General features: G+C 36.8%; 1 protein-coding gene across 2 annotated transcripts in view; it reads left to right on the top strand.

Annotated features, from left to right (window-relative positions):
- Nucleotides 1-16465, top strand: part of Lrp1b (LDL receptor related protein 1B) — a 2087209-nt gene that overhangs the window by 1335979 nt on the left and 734765 nt on the right. For both annotated transcript variants that reach the window (XM_045147485.1, XM_045147484.1), the window contains one exon: nt 4161-4406. In XM_045147485.1, the coding sequence (XP_045003420.1) occupies nt 4161-4406 (246 nt within the window). The remainder of the gene's footprint in view (nt 1-4160; nt 4407-16465) is intronic.

Here is a 16465-nt window from a genome sequence, read left to right on the forward strand (position 1 = left end):
GGAAGTCAGAGATTCCAAGCTTTTAGCTGGTGTTCAGTTACCTTGTGGACCAAATGAGGAGCCAGTACGTTTTAGCAAAAACAGTTTCTGCATACCTGTTAGTCTTCCTTTCAAGTGAGTCCTCTGTGCAGGAGTGGTTATGGAAGGACATGTTTATGAAAGTTCTCAGTCCAGTTCTATCAAAAGGACACTGCCAGTATTCCTAATTGAGAAAGTGTTAGATTCTAGAGAGTCTAGATGTTACCAATCTTAAATTCATCTTTTCAATATGACAAGTAATTTCTCAAAATCTATATTTCCTCATAATTATAATGGAAATAATGATATCTATCATTATATATTATTATAGCATATTAATGTTATATTATAATAGAGGGCCTACGTCCTTGTTAGAGGAATTACCCAATATTTATAGAACATTAGTTATACAGTAACTTTGGGGTGTCTATTTAAAGCAGTGGAACCTTTCTCAGATCTTGGTTGGGCTATAGTCCAGAAGTTAGGGTATATATTCAATGGCTATGCAAAACTTCCTCTATGTCAGTGACATCTGGATTTTACAGGTTTTATTTGATTATAGATAGAACTTAAGAGCAGGAAGGAAGGGGCAGCCCTAATCCAAGGATGCTAGAGGGGGTTCCAGAGAATGGGGTAGTTCACCCTTAGGACTTTGAGAATGTCTTTTTTTGTTTTAGGCAAACCCAACACTGCCTTTGTTTTTGTTTTTGGTTTTTTGAGGTAGCATTTCACTGTAGCTCAGGCTGACCTGGAAATTCACTATGTTGTCTCAGGGTGGTTTTAAATTCATGGTAATCTTCCCACCTCTGCCTCCCGTGAGCTAGGATTAAAGATGTGCGCCACCATGCCCAGGTTTGCACCCCCCCCCTTTCTTTATGCGAGAGTGAAAGTGTGAGAAAGGGAGAAAGAGAGGAAAGAGAGGGGGAATTATCACACCAGGGCCTCCAGCCACTGAAACCCAACTCCAGATGCATGTGCTACATTGTGTGCATGTGCAATTTTGCAAGCTTGCGTCACTGTGCATCTGGCTTATGTGAGAGTTGTAGAGTTGAAAATGAGTCCTTAATATTTGCAGCAAGCACCTTAACCACTTAGCCATCTCTCCAGCCTGAAAACATTTTTTTTTTTAATGTGAACCCTGTGGATGGGTGCCCAGACTTCTTATGCCAGGTGTTCTGGGAAAGGAACTAATTTACATTCTTTTTTTCTTTAGGGAAGGAAATAGATAAGAACAGAGGCATTTATTTACCTCCACTCATGAGACAATACAAAAAATTGAAAAGATTCTCACTTCTGATATTTCTGGCTTGTAGCAAAGTAAAATGCTCTAGATTTTGCCATACATATCCAAGGACAATTCCCACAGTTAGCCAAGATAATACCATCTAACTTGGGGCCCCTGCCACCTCAACTGCCTCATTAGGTCATGCAGAAGTGGTCAACCCATCACCGCGTAATGAGCTAAGGTTACCTGAGGTAACCTGGCTCTGGCCCTTCAACATTCAAACACCCCACAATCACTGAGGGACACTTCAGTCGTCTGTGACATTGCAGCTCCCTCCCAGAAACTATTTCACACAGGTAAGACACTCTATTATTGGAAGTTGCAGGATTAATGATAATTTTAGGATTAATGAACTGACAAAGGATTTGATATGCAAATGTTGACACTGAATTTATGTGTTCAGTTTATAATTCAATGGAATTTTTGTTTACCCTAAAATCTGATACCTAATTCTACATATAGTATCATAAACCTTAAAGTACTTAGAGAAAAGTGACATTAGAAATAATCAAAAAAGATTATAGCATTTTTGTTCACCTATTGAGTACAATGACATTTATTTGCAATAATGCCCTTGAAAAAGAATGCCAGTTTAACTAAAATGGAACAACTACTTTGAAATGACTATAGTTTTCAAATGATTATGATTACTGGTGAACAAGCATATCTGGAAATGAATCTATTTTTTTTCTTTGTAAAATAATACTAAACTAGAATTCTTAAAATGCTTAATGATAACACTTTGTGTGTTACTGTCACTTTTTTTGATTTTGACAAATACTACAGGGAAGGAGTGAGCCATATAGAAATGCTCATAATGTATAATGGTTAATGGATACCTTACCCTTTAGTCCAGTTGCTTAAAATTATACAGTTATAAGAAACCAGTAAATACTCAAGTAATACACACAAATATTATTGCAATTTGTCAATTATCAGTGAATAGTGTTTTAGCACATCTTTCAATAAAAGTAAAGCCAATTTTTAAAAACACTCAGAAATATTTTTACTTTAATATATTTATTGAGAGAGACAGAGAGAAAGAGACAGATAGAGGGAGAGAGAGAGAGAGAGAAAGAAGAAGAAGAAGAAGAAGAAGAAGAAGAAGAAGAAGAAGAAGAAGAAGAAGAAGAAGAGGAAGAGGAGGAGAAGGAGGAGGAGGAGGAGGAGGAGGAGGAGGAGGAGGAAGAAGAAGAAAGAGGAAGAATGAATGTGCCAGGGCCTTCAGGTGCTGCAAACTCCAGATGCATGTGCCACCTTGCACATGTGGCTTTTGTGGGTCCCAGGAAATCGAACCTAGGTCATCTGGCTTTACAAGCAAGTGCCTTAACTGCTCTACCATCTCTCCAGTCCTCAAAGATATTGTTAATGCAAAGAAACAAAACACTTTTAGGACTGGCTATAATGTACCTAAGTCCCCTGTGACAGTCAACACTAGAGTTGCAAAGAATACTGATCCATTCATTGTTTTAGTCAAGGCTTTATAATATTCTAAAATTTTTCCATAGAAGAAAGGCTGTCTCAAATTTCTAGGATTTATATGCTTTAATACCTTTTTGGAAAAACCAGGCTGACTTCCTATTCACTGCATTTTGGAGGATGACATTAGAGTCATTATCCTCTTGCTTTCATTTCTTAGTTGCTGGAATTATTGGCATGTACCACCACACTGGGTTTATGTTGTGACTGGAACCAAACCCAGTGCTTTGTATAAGCTAGTCAAGTACTCTACCAACAGATCCATACCCTTATCCCTAGACTAAAAAATAATAAATCACCAAATGTTAATTGTTTTTAATGCAAAGCTGTGCAATATGTCAGCTGATGGGTATACACTGGCAAACAGCGTAGATATTTTCTATTTTCTAATGGAGCCTACAATTTGGTTATGCAAAGTATTAAAGCCAATATCATGTAAAGTATTAAAAGCAAAAGTAAGTGGTATGATAGAAAAGCTCTCCATTATTAAATTAATATATAGGTAGTGTTTGATTATTATTTCAGCCAAATAACAATGTAACATTTTGAATTATATTAAATATATTTCCAGGGCCTCATTGAATTAATTATAACAAAATACATAGGATTGGGCTGGAGAGATGGCTCAGTGGTTAAGCACTTGCCTATGAAGCCTAAGGACTCCGGTTTGAGGCTCCATTCCCCAGGACCCATGTTAGCCAGATGCACAAGGGGGTGCATGCATCTGGGGTTCATTTGCAGTGGCTGAAGGCCCTGGCATGCCCATTCTCTCTATCTATCTGCCTCTTTCTCTCTCTCTGTCGCTCTCAAATAAATAAATAAACAAAAAGTTTTTAAAAAATGCATAGGATACAGAATGACACTTAGCAAGCCAAGCATGAATTCCTATAGCCAGTAAATGACACAGAGATTCATTTCTCATTATCACTGTAGATCAATTCTATATGCACACATGCATGTTTTTATAAACATTGCCAAATAATTCAGATTCTCAATGGGTATAGAGCTACTTCAGTAGACATCTATATCTGATTTTTCCCAGATTCTAAAAATTTTGATATAATGCGTGCAGGCTTAACAGAAATATTGAACACATTTGATCTCAGTAGGTTAACCCAAACTGCACTCCAAAGTTTAGTGGAAAGGAAGATCTTCCATCCCAATTTCTATCAGAAAGGAAAACGCTTTGTCATTGGAACAATTCTATTACTAATTCTACCTCAAACACCTGGGCTGGGTCAGGGGAGCATGCAAAGAGTATTTTCTTATATTTTTTCATAATATTCTAACTATGATTCCAGACTTACAAGTTGAATTTCACGAATAGTGTGTAATATGGAAAGCAATTGATATGCCTATAATTTGTGCCTCGTTATAGATGAATGTTCACTAAACAATGGAGGCTGTAGCAACCATTGCTCTGTTGTTCCGGGAAGAGGGATTGTCTGCTCTTGCCCTGAAGGATTTCAGCTGAAGACAGACAATAAAACATGTGAAATTGTGGACTACTGTGCCAGTCACCTGAGGTGCAGTCAGGTGTGTGAGCAGCACAAGCACACAGTCAAGTGCTCCTGTTATGAAGGCTGGACGCTGGATGGGGACGGGACAACTTGCACCAGCACTGGTAAGCAGATGTTGAGCTGTATTCAAAGGTAAATCTGAGAAGAAAGAACCCCAAAGCACCTTCAGAAAATTAACAAAAAGGATTTAACTTATTTCTGATAGGTCATGTAACTGTTGTGAGTCATTTCATGTGTGTTCCAAAACCCCTTGGAGAGAAAATAGTACAGTGATCCATACTGTTGTAGCCCATTGAATCGCAACCATCAAGACTGTTTTCCCTGTCCATTATCACAATTCTTCACTTATAGCATGTTGATAAAATAACACAAGACACTTGACTTTAGAGAATAAATGGTGTCTCCCCATTGTCTTCTGACTTTTATTGAGTACATGGGATACTAAAAGTATAGTGGGTAGAATTTCAGGGATTCATGAACTCTTGTGTAAAATATTATGTCTTCAATTTTCTTAGCTTCTAGATGAGACTCAGCATTTCTTTCAATTGTCAGAATTCTGATGCTATTAACAATAGTTGTGCATAATTATCCAATATGAATCAGATATGTCTTTCAGAACTATTAGATTAATCCAAAACAATCATTTATTTTCTGACATTGACCGCTAATTCAAAAAGAGGAGTAGTGAGATCTTCCTGCTCAATGTTGTCAAATGCATAATAAAATTATCTCTCTGAGAAGTTCCTTTTCAAATTTCTCCATTACAAAAGAGAATGAGCATAGAATGTGGACACAATGAGCTTATTAAGCTAATTTGAATTTCATACCACCAACTTAGGTAATTTAACAAACCTTTTTCTCCTGAGTCTAAAAGTTCAATTTGTTAAATCGTTTATTTTATTTGTATTTACTTATTTATGAGAAAAGGAGTGAGAAAGACAAAGGCAGATAGAGAGAATGTGTGGGCCAGGGCCTTACTCAGTGCAAATGAACTCCAGATGCATGTGTTACCTGGTGCATCTGACGTACATGGGTTCTGGGGAATCGAACCTATGTCCTTAGGCTTTACACACAAGTGCCTTAAGTACTAAACAATCTCTCCAGCCCAGTTTGTTAAGCCTTGATCATTACATTTCAACAGATTTATTTTATTGTCTCTGAATTCTTTGTTTATTTTTTCCTATTTATATACTTAATAAAGCTTCCTGAGAGAGTCTATAAGCTTCACAATGTATCTAAGGACCTGTGTACCAGAAGCCTGCATTCATGTTCCTCCTAGATGCATTTCCCATCTCAGTTTTTGAATTCCTGTCTTTTCTTTGAGACTTCCTAGAACACATTTGTCTACATTATGCCTTCTACCAAATATTTTCATTCTCTGTTCTTTTCTATGTCTAGGATGTAGCACTCCTGAAAATCACTGGTCATAATTTTATTTGGCTGACTTACATTACTATCTTCTATGACTTGTCACTCCAAAGAAATAATAAGACTATTAAAGTCAGAAGTCTTTTATGTTTTAAGAAATAACCAGTCCCAATTAATTGAAAAATAAATATAAAATCAATATATATTATTTTTCATGGACCTCTACATACTTTTTCCTTTTATAACTTGCTTTTATTTCATTTAATAGTTATTTAGTGGTTTTATCCTATGGAAACTTGAAACCTAGACCACAAATTCAAGAGACATTATTCCACCTTTTTCTTCCAAAATGCTTAAGCAGAGTAATTACTAAATTGAAACTTATTGTGATAATCAAACTCATTTTAGGAGTTAAGGAGATGGCTAAGTGGGGAAGTGCACTTGTTGCACTGGCATGAGGATCTGAGGTCAATTCCTAGAAACCATATAAAAAGCTGAGCATGTCCTTGCAAGCCTATGATTCCAAACTGAATAAGGTGGAGATGGATTAGTCAGTGTTACACCTTAGCCAAATGAAACTAACCAAAAGCAAGAAGTTCCAGGTGTAGGGAGAGACTCTATAGCTTTTCCTCTAGCCTTGGCAAATGTGTGCAAGGAGTGTAAATAACTGTACACTCCTGCACACACACTCACACATGTATCTCAAAAATAGATAAATCATCTGTTAAAACTTTTTTTTATATTTATTTTTAATTATTTATTGGAGAGAGAGAAAGGGCAGAGAGAGGGAGAGAGAGAGAATGGGCATGCCAGGCCATCCAGCCACTGCAACCGAACTCCCAGACAAATGTGCCACCACGTGCATCTGGCTTACGTGCATCCTGAGAAATAGAACTTGGGTCCTTTTACTTTGCAGGCAAGCACCTTAACCACTAAGCATCTCTCCAGTCCTAAATTATCTTTTAAATGTCATTTTTTTTTTTTTTATGAGCCAGATGTGGTGGCATATGCCTTTAATCCCAGCACTTGGGAGACAGAGGTAGGAGGATTACCATGAGCTTGAGACCACCGTGAGACTACATAGTGAATTCTAGGTCAGTCTGGGCAAAAGAGAGACACTACCTCAGAAAATGCAAAAGAAAAAAAAATCATTTTGGTCATTCATAGTCAACAAGGAAAATCATAGAATCTGTCTTTACCTCAGATGTATTATGGTCATAGTTAAATAAGAATCATGGTTGATTCTCAGATATGTGAGACAGAATAAGCACAGAATAAGTAGTTTGGCACTACCTGAACTTGCTCACAAGTTTAATATTAGAAAATTTAACATGTGAATGTAAGTAACCAGGTATAAAGATAATTTCCCTCATGGAATTGACCTTTTCTCAGCTCAAAATGAAAAGTGCTAAATCATTACTTACCATTTGCTGCATTACACACCTGGTGTTGTTTATAGGGTAGGAGGAAAGTAAACATACATCTTATCTTTGAAAGTTAAAATGATTGTTTTATGTGAATATGTGCTCTCTCAAATTAATTACTTCTCAAACCACAATAACAGATAACCCACTGTGAGCAACTATATTTTTCACAGACAATATATTTTAATTAAGCATTAAAAATTAATTTTTATTTAAAGCAAATTTTCCATGTATATAAAACCTTATTTTGTATCTGCATTACTGTAGCTCTTTCTGGAAAAGGTGAAACTTCATAGTACATGAAAAAGGAACTGAGAACTAACTATTGGATTTTAAAAATAAAATTTATTTTTAGTGCAATTCCTTCATTTCCATAATTGTTCACTTTATTCCTGTTTTTAAGTGTGTTTTTTTCTAATGAATTTAATACCTATGCTTACTCATTTTGATTTTTTAAACTTTACAAAAGAAGAAAAAAAGAAAGGAAGAAATGAAGGATGAAGGGAAGGAAGGAAGCAAGGGAAGAGATAAAGTGTTGATGCTATGATACTATTATTTGCCTTCTAATTTTCCTTTGAGAAATTTTCTTATTTCTTATCATTCTTTACTTTCTAAGTTCTTCACAAAACATCTGTTGCATCATTGAAGAACTGAGTTTGATTTTTTTAGGTGAACTTCAAATATCTCACTAGTAATAAGCTTTCACAAATTCCAAACACTACTTTTATGATTTAGTTACATCTAATAGTCCCTATGCAGCTCATGTTATATTCACTTTATTATCTCTCTTTTACTCTCCTTTCTCTAAAATAATAATAATAAACTATTTTATTAGTTCTTTAGTGTACAAGCTTCATTCTCTGGAACTACTTATTTTTTTAAAACTCATGAATTTCTAAAAAGTTACTGTAGATTCCCTGTCTTTCCTTGCTTTGACCTCTGCTCATTAGTAGCCACTTTACTGGCCAATTCACAGCACACATAATAACCTTCCTTTCTTCTATTTCCTATTGTCCTGAATGAAGTGGCACTTTATCTCAAATATTTTCCTTTCTTCTTATTCTTTTAGTTTTTTTGTTTTTAGATTATAAATACCTTATTTAGTTTTTTTTTTTTTTTTCTTTTTTCACATTAAACCTTTATTTTAAGTTAGGTTGAGGTAGGCTGTGGGAAGAAACACATAAGACTTGATGTCTCCTTGCAAGAAATGTGCCTGGAATCAGTTCTTTCCACAGGAATCCTAACAGAAGGGCCTAATCTCAATAGCCATAATTCTTGGTACTTCTATTTCCTAGCTCCAGATATGCCTCATTTTTCCCACACAGAAAACAAATGTAATAGTGCCTGCCTCATGAGGTTGTTGAAAACAACATGAGTCCACATGATATTTTTCATCACAAATAATTACCAAATCCAAATCTGAGCTTAATTGGTTTTTTTGTTTTGTTATATTTTAGGAAGGAGATGATAGATGTAATTACAAAAGCAGGCATAAAATGAGCACTTTGGACATGGTGTGCCAAACCTTATCTCACATGTATCTATGTGTACTCAAAGAACACACTCTGAGAAACCTGTGACCTCTGAATATCTAATTTCTGTAGCATGCACAATTTCAGTGAAACAATATTTTCTTCTTTACAGACATGCTTTGCTAAGCATCAGCATGTGGCCACAAAATTGGTTGCTAAATATTCTTTTTTTCATTTCCTTGAGTTATCCATTGTTCTGACAATTTCAACCCTCTTGTGGCCTTCGGGGCGAACATTCTTAACTGTTACTTGGCTTTACTTCTGTGAGTACCTTCCCTCTCCACATCTTAAATTTTCCCTCATAGAAGGATTCTTTCAGCTCTATCAACATTTGAGTAGCATTGAGTCTTCAGCACAGGCAAAGAGGCACATGTCCTAATGACGGTGTCATGTCTCAGGCATGTTTGCATTTCAACAACTGCTTTCTCCATTTGAAGACATTGAAACTAGAAGGAACAGAGTAATTTCACTTATCAAGGGAGAGGGGACTCGAGGGTAGTTTTATAGTAAAGCATAAAGTAATGAAAAGAATCCAAGCTGTCCTGGGAAAACATGTGAGGCGAAGATGAAGGAATCTGGGAAATAAAGCCATGAAATACAGTATGGATTTAGATAAATAACTCTTTGAGGGGCGTACATATGGAATAGTGATTAAAGATTTTTGTTTAGAAAGTCTAATGGCCTGAATTAAATTCTCCATTATCTACTTAAAGACAGATGCAGAAAGTGACACAGGGATCTGGAGTTTATTTGCAGTGGCAAGAAAGCAAAGCACATCTATTCTTATTCATTTTCTCATTCCTCCTCTCTTTTTGCATGTATATAACATTTTAATTGACACTATGATGTCTGTGCAAAATCTTAAAATTTAAGTAAATTTACGAGTCCCAAATTCTTCAGTTTGCTTTTCCAGGTTCTTGATTTTTGCTTATTTTCTCCCCTCCATTAATAATTCATCACCATCCACTGTAAATCTCTCCAAATGTAACACTGGTTTTCATCATTTCCTGAAGCAGTGCATGCACAGTCACCTAGAATGTTGGACTGTTCCCATGGATCTCATATCATGCCCACCTCTCCTTCCTCTTCTCTGATCACTATCCTCAGTGACCTCTCATTACATTATCTATAAATTTGCACTAGGAATACTGTTCAAAATTCCCTCTAAGTATTTTTCTAGATAATTATCATAGTTTTTAATAACAACTATATATATAGTAAATGGATTTTAATACTAGAGATATAGATATCTTTGATTGTATAGTTGTGGCAACTGAGGCCTCAAGTCAAGAGATGTTATGGAGAAGGTTTTGACTCCAATGCACATGCATTTCTGTGCTGCTACAGGCCTCCAGATCTTCTCTGTACCATGCACTGTCACACTCCCAATGCCTATGACTATTTAACACTCAGGAGCTTGATTCTTCAGCATTTCCACACAAGCTTTCTTGAAACCTGTGATTAAATGAAATTATTCATAGCACTTATGAAACATAAAATTGGGTGGGAAATAATGTATTCAATATAAAATCTTCCTATATTTAAAATAGTTGGACCATTTATCTTTTTTTCCACTTCTGGTAACTCTATTATCTCAGATATGACTCCTACTTCTTGTTGAGTACTTTTTGAGAACTGGCATGTGGGGACAAGTTAATTAAAACCCCTCATTTATTGGCACAGAAACCACAATGTTATATGTTGGATTCCCCACTTAATTTTCCCTCCCTCCTTTTATTTCTTGCTCTATTTTGTCCTTTCAGCCTTTTTTTTCTTTTTCTCTCTTGCTTTCCTTCCTATCTCTCTGTCACTCATTCTTCCTTTTGCTTTTTCTATGAACTCTAGTTCTGTTTTTCACCACTATCTTCAAATGAAACCATATAACCGTTGCTTGCATGCTTTATTGTAAAGCATATACTACTATATGCAGAAATATAATTTAATTCATGTAAATATAATCACTGTGTTAGTTGAATGTGAGTGTGTTTCTCATTGTGTGTGGTATCTCTTATTAGCCTTGTAACTTGAGTCTCTAGCATCCTGGAGGAGATGTCACTGGGACTAGATCTTGTAGTCTGGCCTGTTGTGTACAAATGAACACTTTGAACTCTGGTTGTTCTTGTTTTCTAGATGTTGATGGTTGTGGTGGTTTGATTCAGGTGTCCCCCATATACTTAGGTGTACTGAATGCTAGGTTCCCAGCTGATGGAGATTTGGGAATTAACGCCTCCTGGAGGGACTGTATTGTTGGGGGCTGGGTTATGGGCTTTATAGCCAGTTTCCTCATGCCAGTGTTTGGCACACCCTCCTGTTGCTGTGCCCCACCTTATGTTGGCCAGGGGGTGATGTCCACCCTCTGCTCATGCCATCATTTTCCCTTGCCATCGTGGAGCTTCTCCTCAAGCCTGTAAGCCAAAATAAACCCCTTTTTCCCAGAAGCTGCTCGCGATGCGAACCGGACTGCAACAATGGCGTCTCTCTGCTATGAATCTATGGAAATGAGCCAACTCCTTCCACAATTGACTGATGTTTTTCCTGGGTTGTCTAAGTCTGAAATAAACCTGAAATAAGCCTGAAATAAACACTTTGTAAAACTTTTTGGAAATGGGTACTGGCATAAAGTTTGGCTGAGTTCTTTATTTTCAAATCTAGTTTTTTAAAATTAATTTATTTTTATTAACAACTTCCATGATTGTAAACAATATCCCATGGTAATGGTCTTCCTCCCCCCCCCACTTCCCCTTTGAAATTCCATTCTCCATTTTATCCCCTCCACCTCTCTATCAGACTGTCTTTTATTTTGATGTCATAATCTTTTGCCTCCTATTATGATGGTCTTGTGTAGGTAGTGTCAGGCACAGTGGGATCATGGACATCCAGGGCATTTTGTGTCTGGAGTAGCACGTTGTAAGGAGTTCTACCCTTACATGGCTCTAACATTCTTTCTGCCACCTCTTCCACAATGAACTCTGAGCCTTGAAAGGTGTAATAGAGATATTGCAGTGCTGAGTACTCTTCTGTCACTTCTTCCCAGCACCATGATAACTTCTGAGTCATCCCAAGGTCACTGCCATCTGAAAAGAGAAGGTTCTCTACCAAAAGTGAGAGTAGCATTAATATATGGGTATGACCATTAAGAGAAGTGCTTACTGGACAGTTTGATGAGCACAGTATATACATTTAGCCAGACAGAAGCAGACATTATTTCCCACACCTCTAGGGCTCATGACTACTCCTGTTGTAGGTATCTGTATCATAGATGTATTCCCTCCCATTAGAGGGCAGTTGGTTTCCACCATGACAGATATATCACTATTGCACCCATTGTCTCATTTGGCCTGGCTGGCCAAATATAAGTCTTACAGTGTCCACTGTTGAGTATCTCCACTGGTGATTTCTCTCTTTCCCATCGAACTGCATGAAGTGTGACATTTTCCAGCTTTCTATCAGCTGGTCTACATGGAGGAGGTTATCAGCTCAGTTCCAGCAGGATTTCTCAGTGACCTTGTAGTCCAAGTATGTGAGTCTTCAGCAATAAGGTCTTACCATCTATTCATGGTGGAAACCAAGGGCCTCAGCAATGGCCTGTAATTTTTGGGAGGCACCAGCGACCTCCCTGGCCAACAACTCACTGGAAGGTATCCCATCCCTGGCACTGAAAAATTTCTGGCAATGATCTACAGCTCCTGAATGTTCCATTGTCCAAAATCAGAGAATTCCATATGATTTATTTGTATCCTTTTAGATTTTGAATAGCCCTCCCTCCACCTTTCCTTCACTCAATCTTTGAAGTTCATCTGAGTGCAATTTTCATTGTGATATAATCTTGAGTTTGTGAGTACCAGGGATAGAATGTGGTATTTTGAATGTGAATATATGTCCTTCATAACCTGAATTTTTTTTGAGAAAAAAAATCGTTATTAAATATTACTGATTTCTTCCTTTGTTCTGTTCTTTTTTTGTAAGAATGTACTTTGTATGATTACATCATGTGTTATTATCATATTTTCCTTCCTCCCTGGCCCCATTCTGCTGAAGGTCCTCCTCAATAGGGTCACTGGTATTCCAAATGGAGTTGTGTATTATACATTATGAGAATAGGAGACAGTTATTGGTGTTGAGCAATGCCTCTTTGTAAGACTTCCCAACCTATGGCTCTTACAATCTTTCTGTCCTCTCTTCCACACAATTTGCTGAGCTGTGGTGGGTATATTTTAAGTCTACTTCAGGGATAAGCTCTCTGGATCCTCTGAATTTCACTTTGGTATATGTTAAGTACGCTCAGTGTCTGTCTCCTTTACCCTGGCACTGATTGTCAGACTCATCATGGAAGTAGCACTCTTGCTTGTCTCTCCATTTCCTCAGTAGTTTAACCTGGGTCTTGGCTAAAGTATGAGGCCTGTTTATCTCCTTGTATCTTGCTACCTATTAAAAAGAAAAACAAATTCTCCAGTGGAGAATGAAATAAGCATAGGTTAAATGGGTAAGTTTCCAGAGCTTCTTGAGTTCTTATGAGCTTTGCTCCAATTTTGAATATCTGGCTCCACAGAGAATTATTTCCTATTTTATTCAATTGGAACAAATAAACTGAAAAAAAAAGTACTGAATTTTTAGTATGCCATGCTTACATTCTTCAGTAGATATACAAGTTTTCAAGGGCAAGAGTGGTTGCTTAGAGGTTAAGATACTTGCCTGCAAAGCCTAAGGACCCAGGTTTGACTCCCCAGAACCCATGCAAGACAGCTGTACATGATGGTGCATACATTGGGAGTTCATTTGCAGTGTCTATAGGCCCTCACATGACCTTTCTCTCTCTTTCTCATAAAAAGATAATATTTTTAATTTTTTCAGAGAACATAAAATATACTATTAAATCTAAATTAGGTAAAATAGTTGCTAGTTAGGGTTCCTTGTTCCCCACATCCTTGTTAATTCTGTGTCTTACTTTTCTCATTTTTTTTTAAACGGGAAAGAAAATATTCATGTCTCCCTTGCAGACTTGCAGCGGCAATCAAATGAATCAAAATACATCAGACCTTGCCCTATCAGGAAGAATCCAGCTTATCTTTCCTTTCAGTTACTGGGTTTTGTTGCTGTTGTTTGCTAATAAACTGGCTTTCAAAAAGAAAAAAAAATAAATAAAAGGGAAGGAAAGAAAAGCTGTTGTAATCCACTGTGAGACTGGGCTGCCAATATATTTTTTAATTAATTAATTTATTTATTTATTTGAGAGAGACAGACACAGAGAGAAAGACAGATAGAGGGAGAGAGAGAGAATGGGCGCTCCAGGGCTTCCAGCCTCTGCAAACGAACTCCAGATGCGTGCGCCCCCTTGTGCATCTGGCTAACGTGGGACCTGGGGAACCGAGCCTTGAACCGGGGTCCTTAGGCTTCACAGGCAAGCGCTTAACCGCTAAGCCATCTCTCCAGCCCATGGGCTGCCAATATTAAGCTAAAGTAATTTTATGTAATTTTTATCCTTTATAATTTTCTGCATTCAATGTCATATTTTTTATGACAAATGGATTGAGATGCAGATCGCAAAATTCACACAATTTTAAAAACTGTGTGTTTTACTTCCACCATTTCAAAACTAAATTAGAATATGTTGGTAAACCTACAACAAAACTCAAGGGGCTAGAGAGATGGCTTAGCAGTTAAGACACATGCCTGCAAAATTTAAGGACCCAAGTTTGATTCTGCAGGTTGCGCATAAGCCAGATGCACATGGTGGCATGTGCATCTGGAGTTCGTTTGCTGTGGCTAGAGACCCTGGGGCACCCATTCTCACTCATTCTGCGCTCTCTCTCTCTCTCTCTCTCTCTCCCCCTCTCTTTGTCACAAATAAGTAAGTAAATAAATAAATAAAAATAATAAATCTATAAAAAATACTCAAGCTAACCAATAATCATTTCCATTGATGTACTTCCTTCAGGCCCTGCAACTTCTAAACTGTTTCCTGGCTCTTTAGATTTGTCTATTGTGGGCATTTTATGTAATTAGAATAAATAATATTGTACTTTGAGACTGGTTGATGGCATGTGGCATAATGTGTTCAATTGCTTTAGCATATATCAGTATCACACTCCTTCCTTATTGATGAATGATGTCTATTGTATTGAATATAATATTGTGTTTATTCATTTATCAATTGATTGATACACAGATTGTTCCCATTTTGAAAGTTATTATGAACAATGATGCTATGAATGTTCATATACATGGTGTTGAGCTGACACACATTTTCAACTATTTTCAGTGTATAGCTAGGTTTTGAAATGCTAGTAACTAAATATAGTAATATATAAAATTTGAAAAACAGGGAAATGGCTTTCAAAAACTGGCTACATTATTATTAAATTCTGCTAGCAGAGTAGGAGGCTTTGCGTTTGTACACACTCTTGCTATCAATTTCCAACACCATCATTATGTCGGATCATCCCAGTGTTATGAAGGAGGAATGCATTGTGCTACAGACCAGCTTGTGGCCAGGTGACAAATGCTCCTGTGGGTGTTGGTCAGCTGTGTGACACCCAGGGAGAAAACCCATCCAGACATTTTTCAATGGGGTCATTTTTATTTTTACTATTGAACTATAAATGCTCTTTATAAGTTCTGGGTACATATCTCCTAGTCAGCTGTACTTTTCAGAAGAATTTTCTTATTCTCTGAGCTATCTTTTTACTGTCTTAATAGATTTCTTTGAAGTATAAACATTTCTACTTTTAATTTATTTTTATTTTTATTTATTTATTTAACTATTTATATGACAGGGAGGAAGAGAGAAAGAGACAGAGAATGGGCACACCAGGGCCTCCAGCTGCTGCAAAGGGACTCTGCTGCATGTGCCACCTTTTTCACCTGGCTTATGTGTAGGTCCTAGGGGGCTGAACCTGGGTCCTGTGGATTTGCAGGCAAGAACTTTTCCTTCCAAGCCATGCCTCCAGCCCCATTTCTACTTTTTATGAAACTAAAAGAATTTTCCTTTATTTTTCATCATTTATAGATAATAAATTCATACTCATTCTTATAATAGAGTATTCGTTCTTATAATAGAGTGCAAAGTTTTAGCTCTGATATATTTTGTGTTAAATTTTATAGATGGGGCAAAGAAGTTATAAAAACATTATTTTCCATGTGAAATACAGTTTCCCCAGCATCATCTCTTTAAACAGACAATTTTTCTGCTCCAAAAGCCTTCCTGGGTGTTGGGCTTTGCAGAGCTCGAAAGCGAACTGCTCCCTCTGATGGTTTCTGGCCTCCATGTTGTCAAGGCTGTGCACAAGTTTAGGAGAGAGGTGGTACAACTACATGTTGATACATGACACCCTTGACATGTGGTTCTTACTTATATTTAACAGCTTAAAAAAATTTCCTGGGGCTGAAGAGATGTCTAAGGGGTTAATATGCTTGCCTGCAAAGTGAAAGGACCTCGGTTTGATTCCCCAGGACCTATGAGAGCCAGATGCACAGGTTAGCATGTGCATCTGTGTTCCTCTGCAGTGGCTGGAGGCCCTGGTGCTCCTATTCTCTCTCCATCTTTCTCTAAAATAAATAAATAAAATATTTTTTAAAAATGTTCCTTATGTTATGAATGTTTTGTTTGGAAATCATTCCTGAATCATTTTTTGATGTTCTTTGAATATCTTTAATGTTGAGTTGTTCATGGTTTTGTATGCATTTTGTCTTATTTCCCTTTGATTTTAATCTTTTATGTTGCATAGGTTTTCACTTTTTCCTACTACAAAAGAATTCATCTTTTTATTTGAGAAACCATTGATATTAATTGTTTAGTGATTATTTTTATTTTTAAAGCATATAGGGAGTTTGGCAATCATT

This window comes from Jaculus jaculus, chromosome 4 (assembly GCF_020740685.1).
Source record: "Jaculus jaculus isolate mJacJac1 chromosome 4, mJacJac1.mat.Y.cur, whole genome shotgun sequence".
Lineage (NCBI taxonomy): Eukaryota > Metazoa > Chordata > Mammalia > Rodentia > Dipodidae > Jaculus > Jaculus jaculus.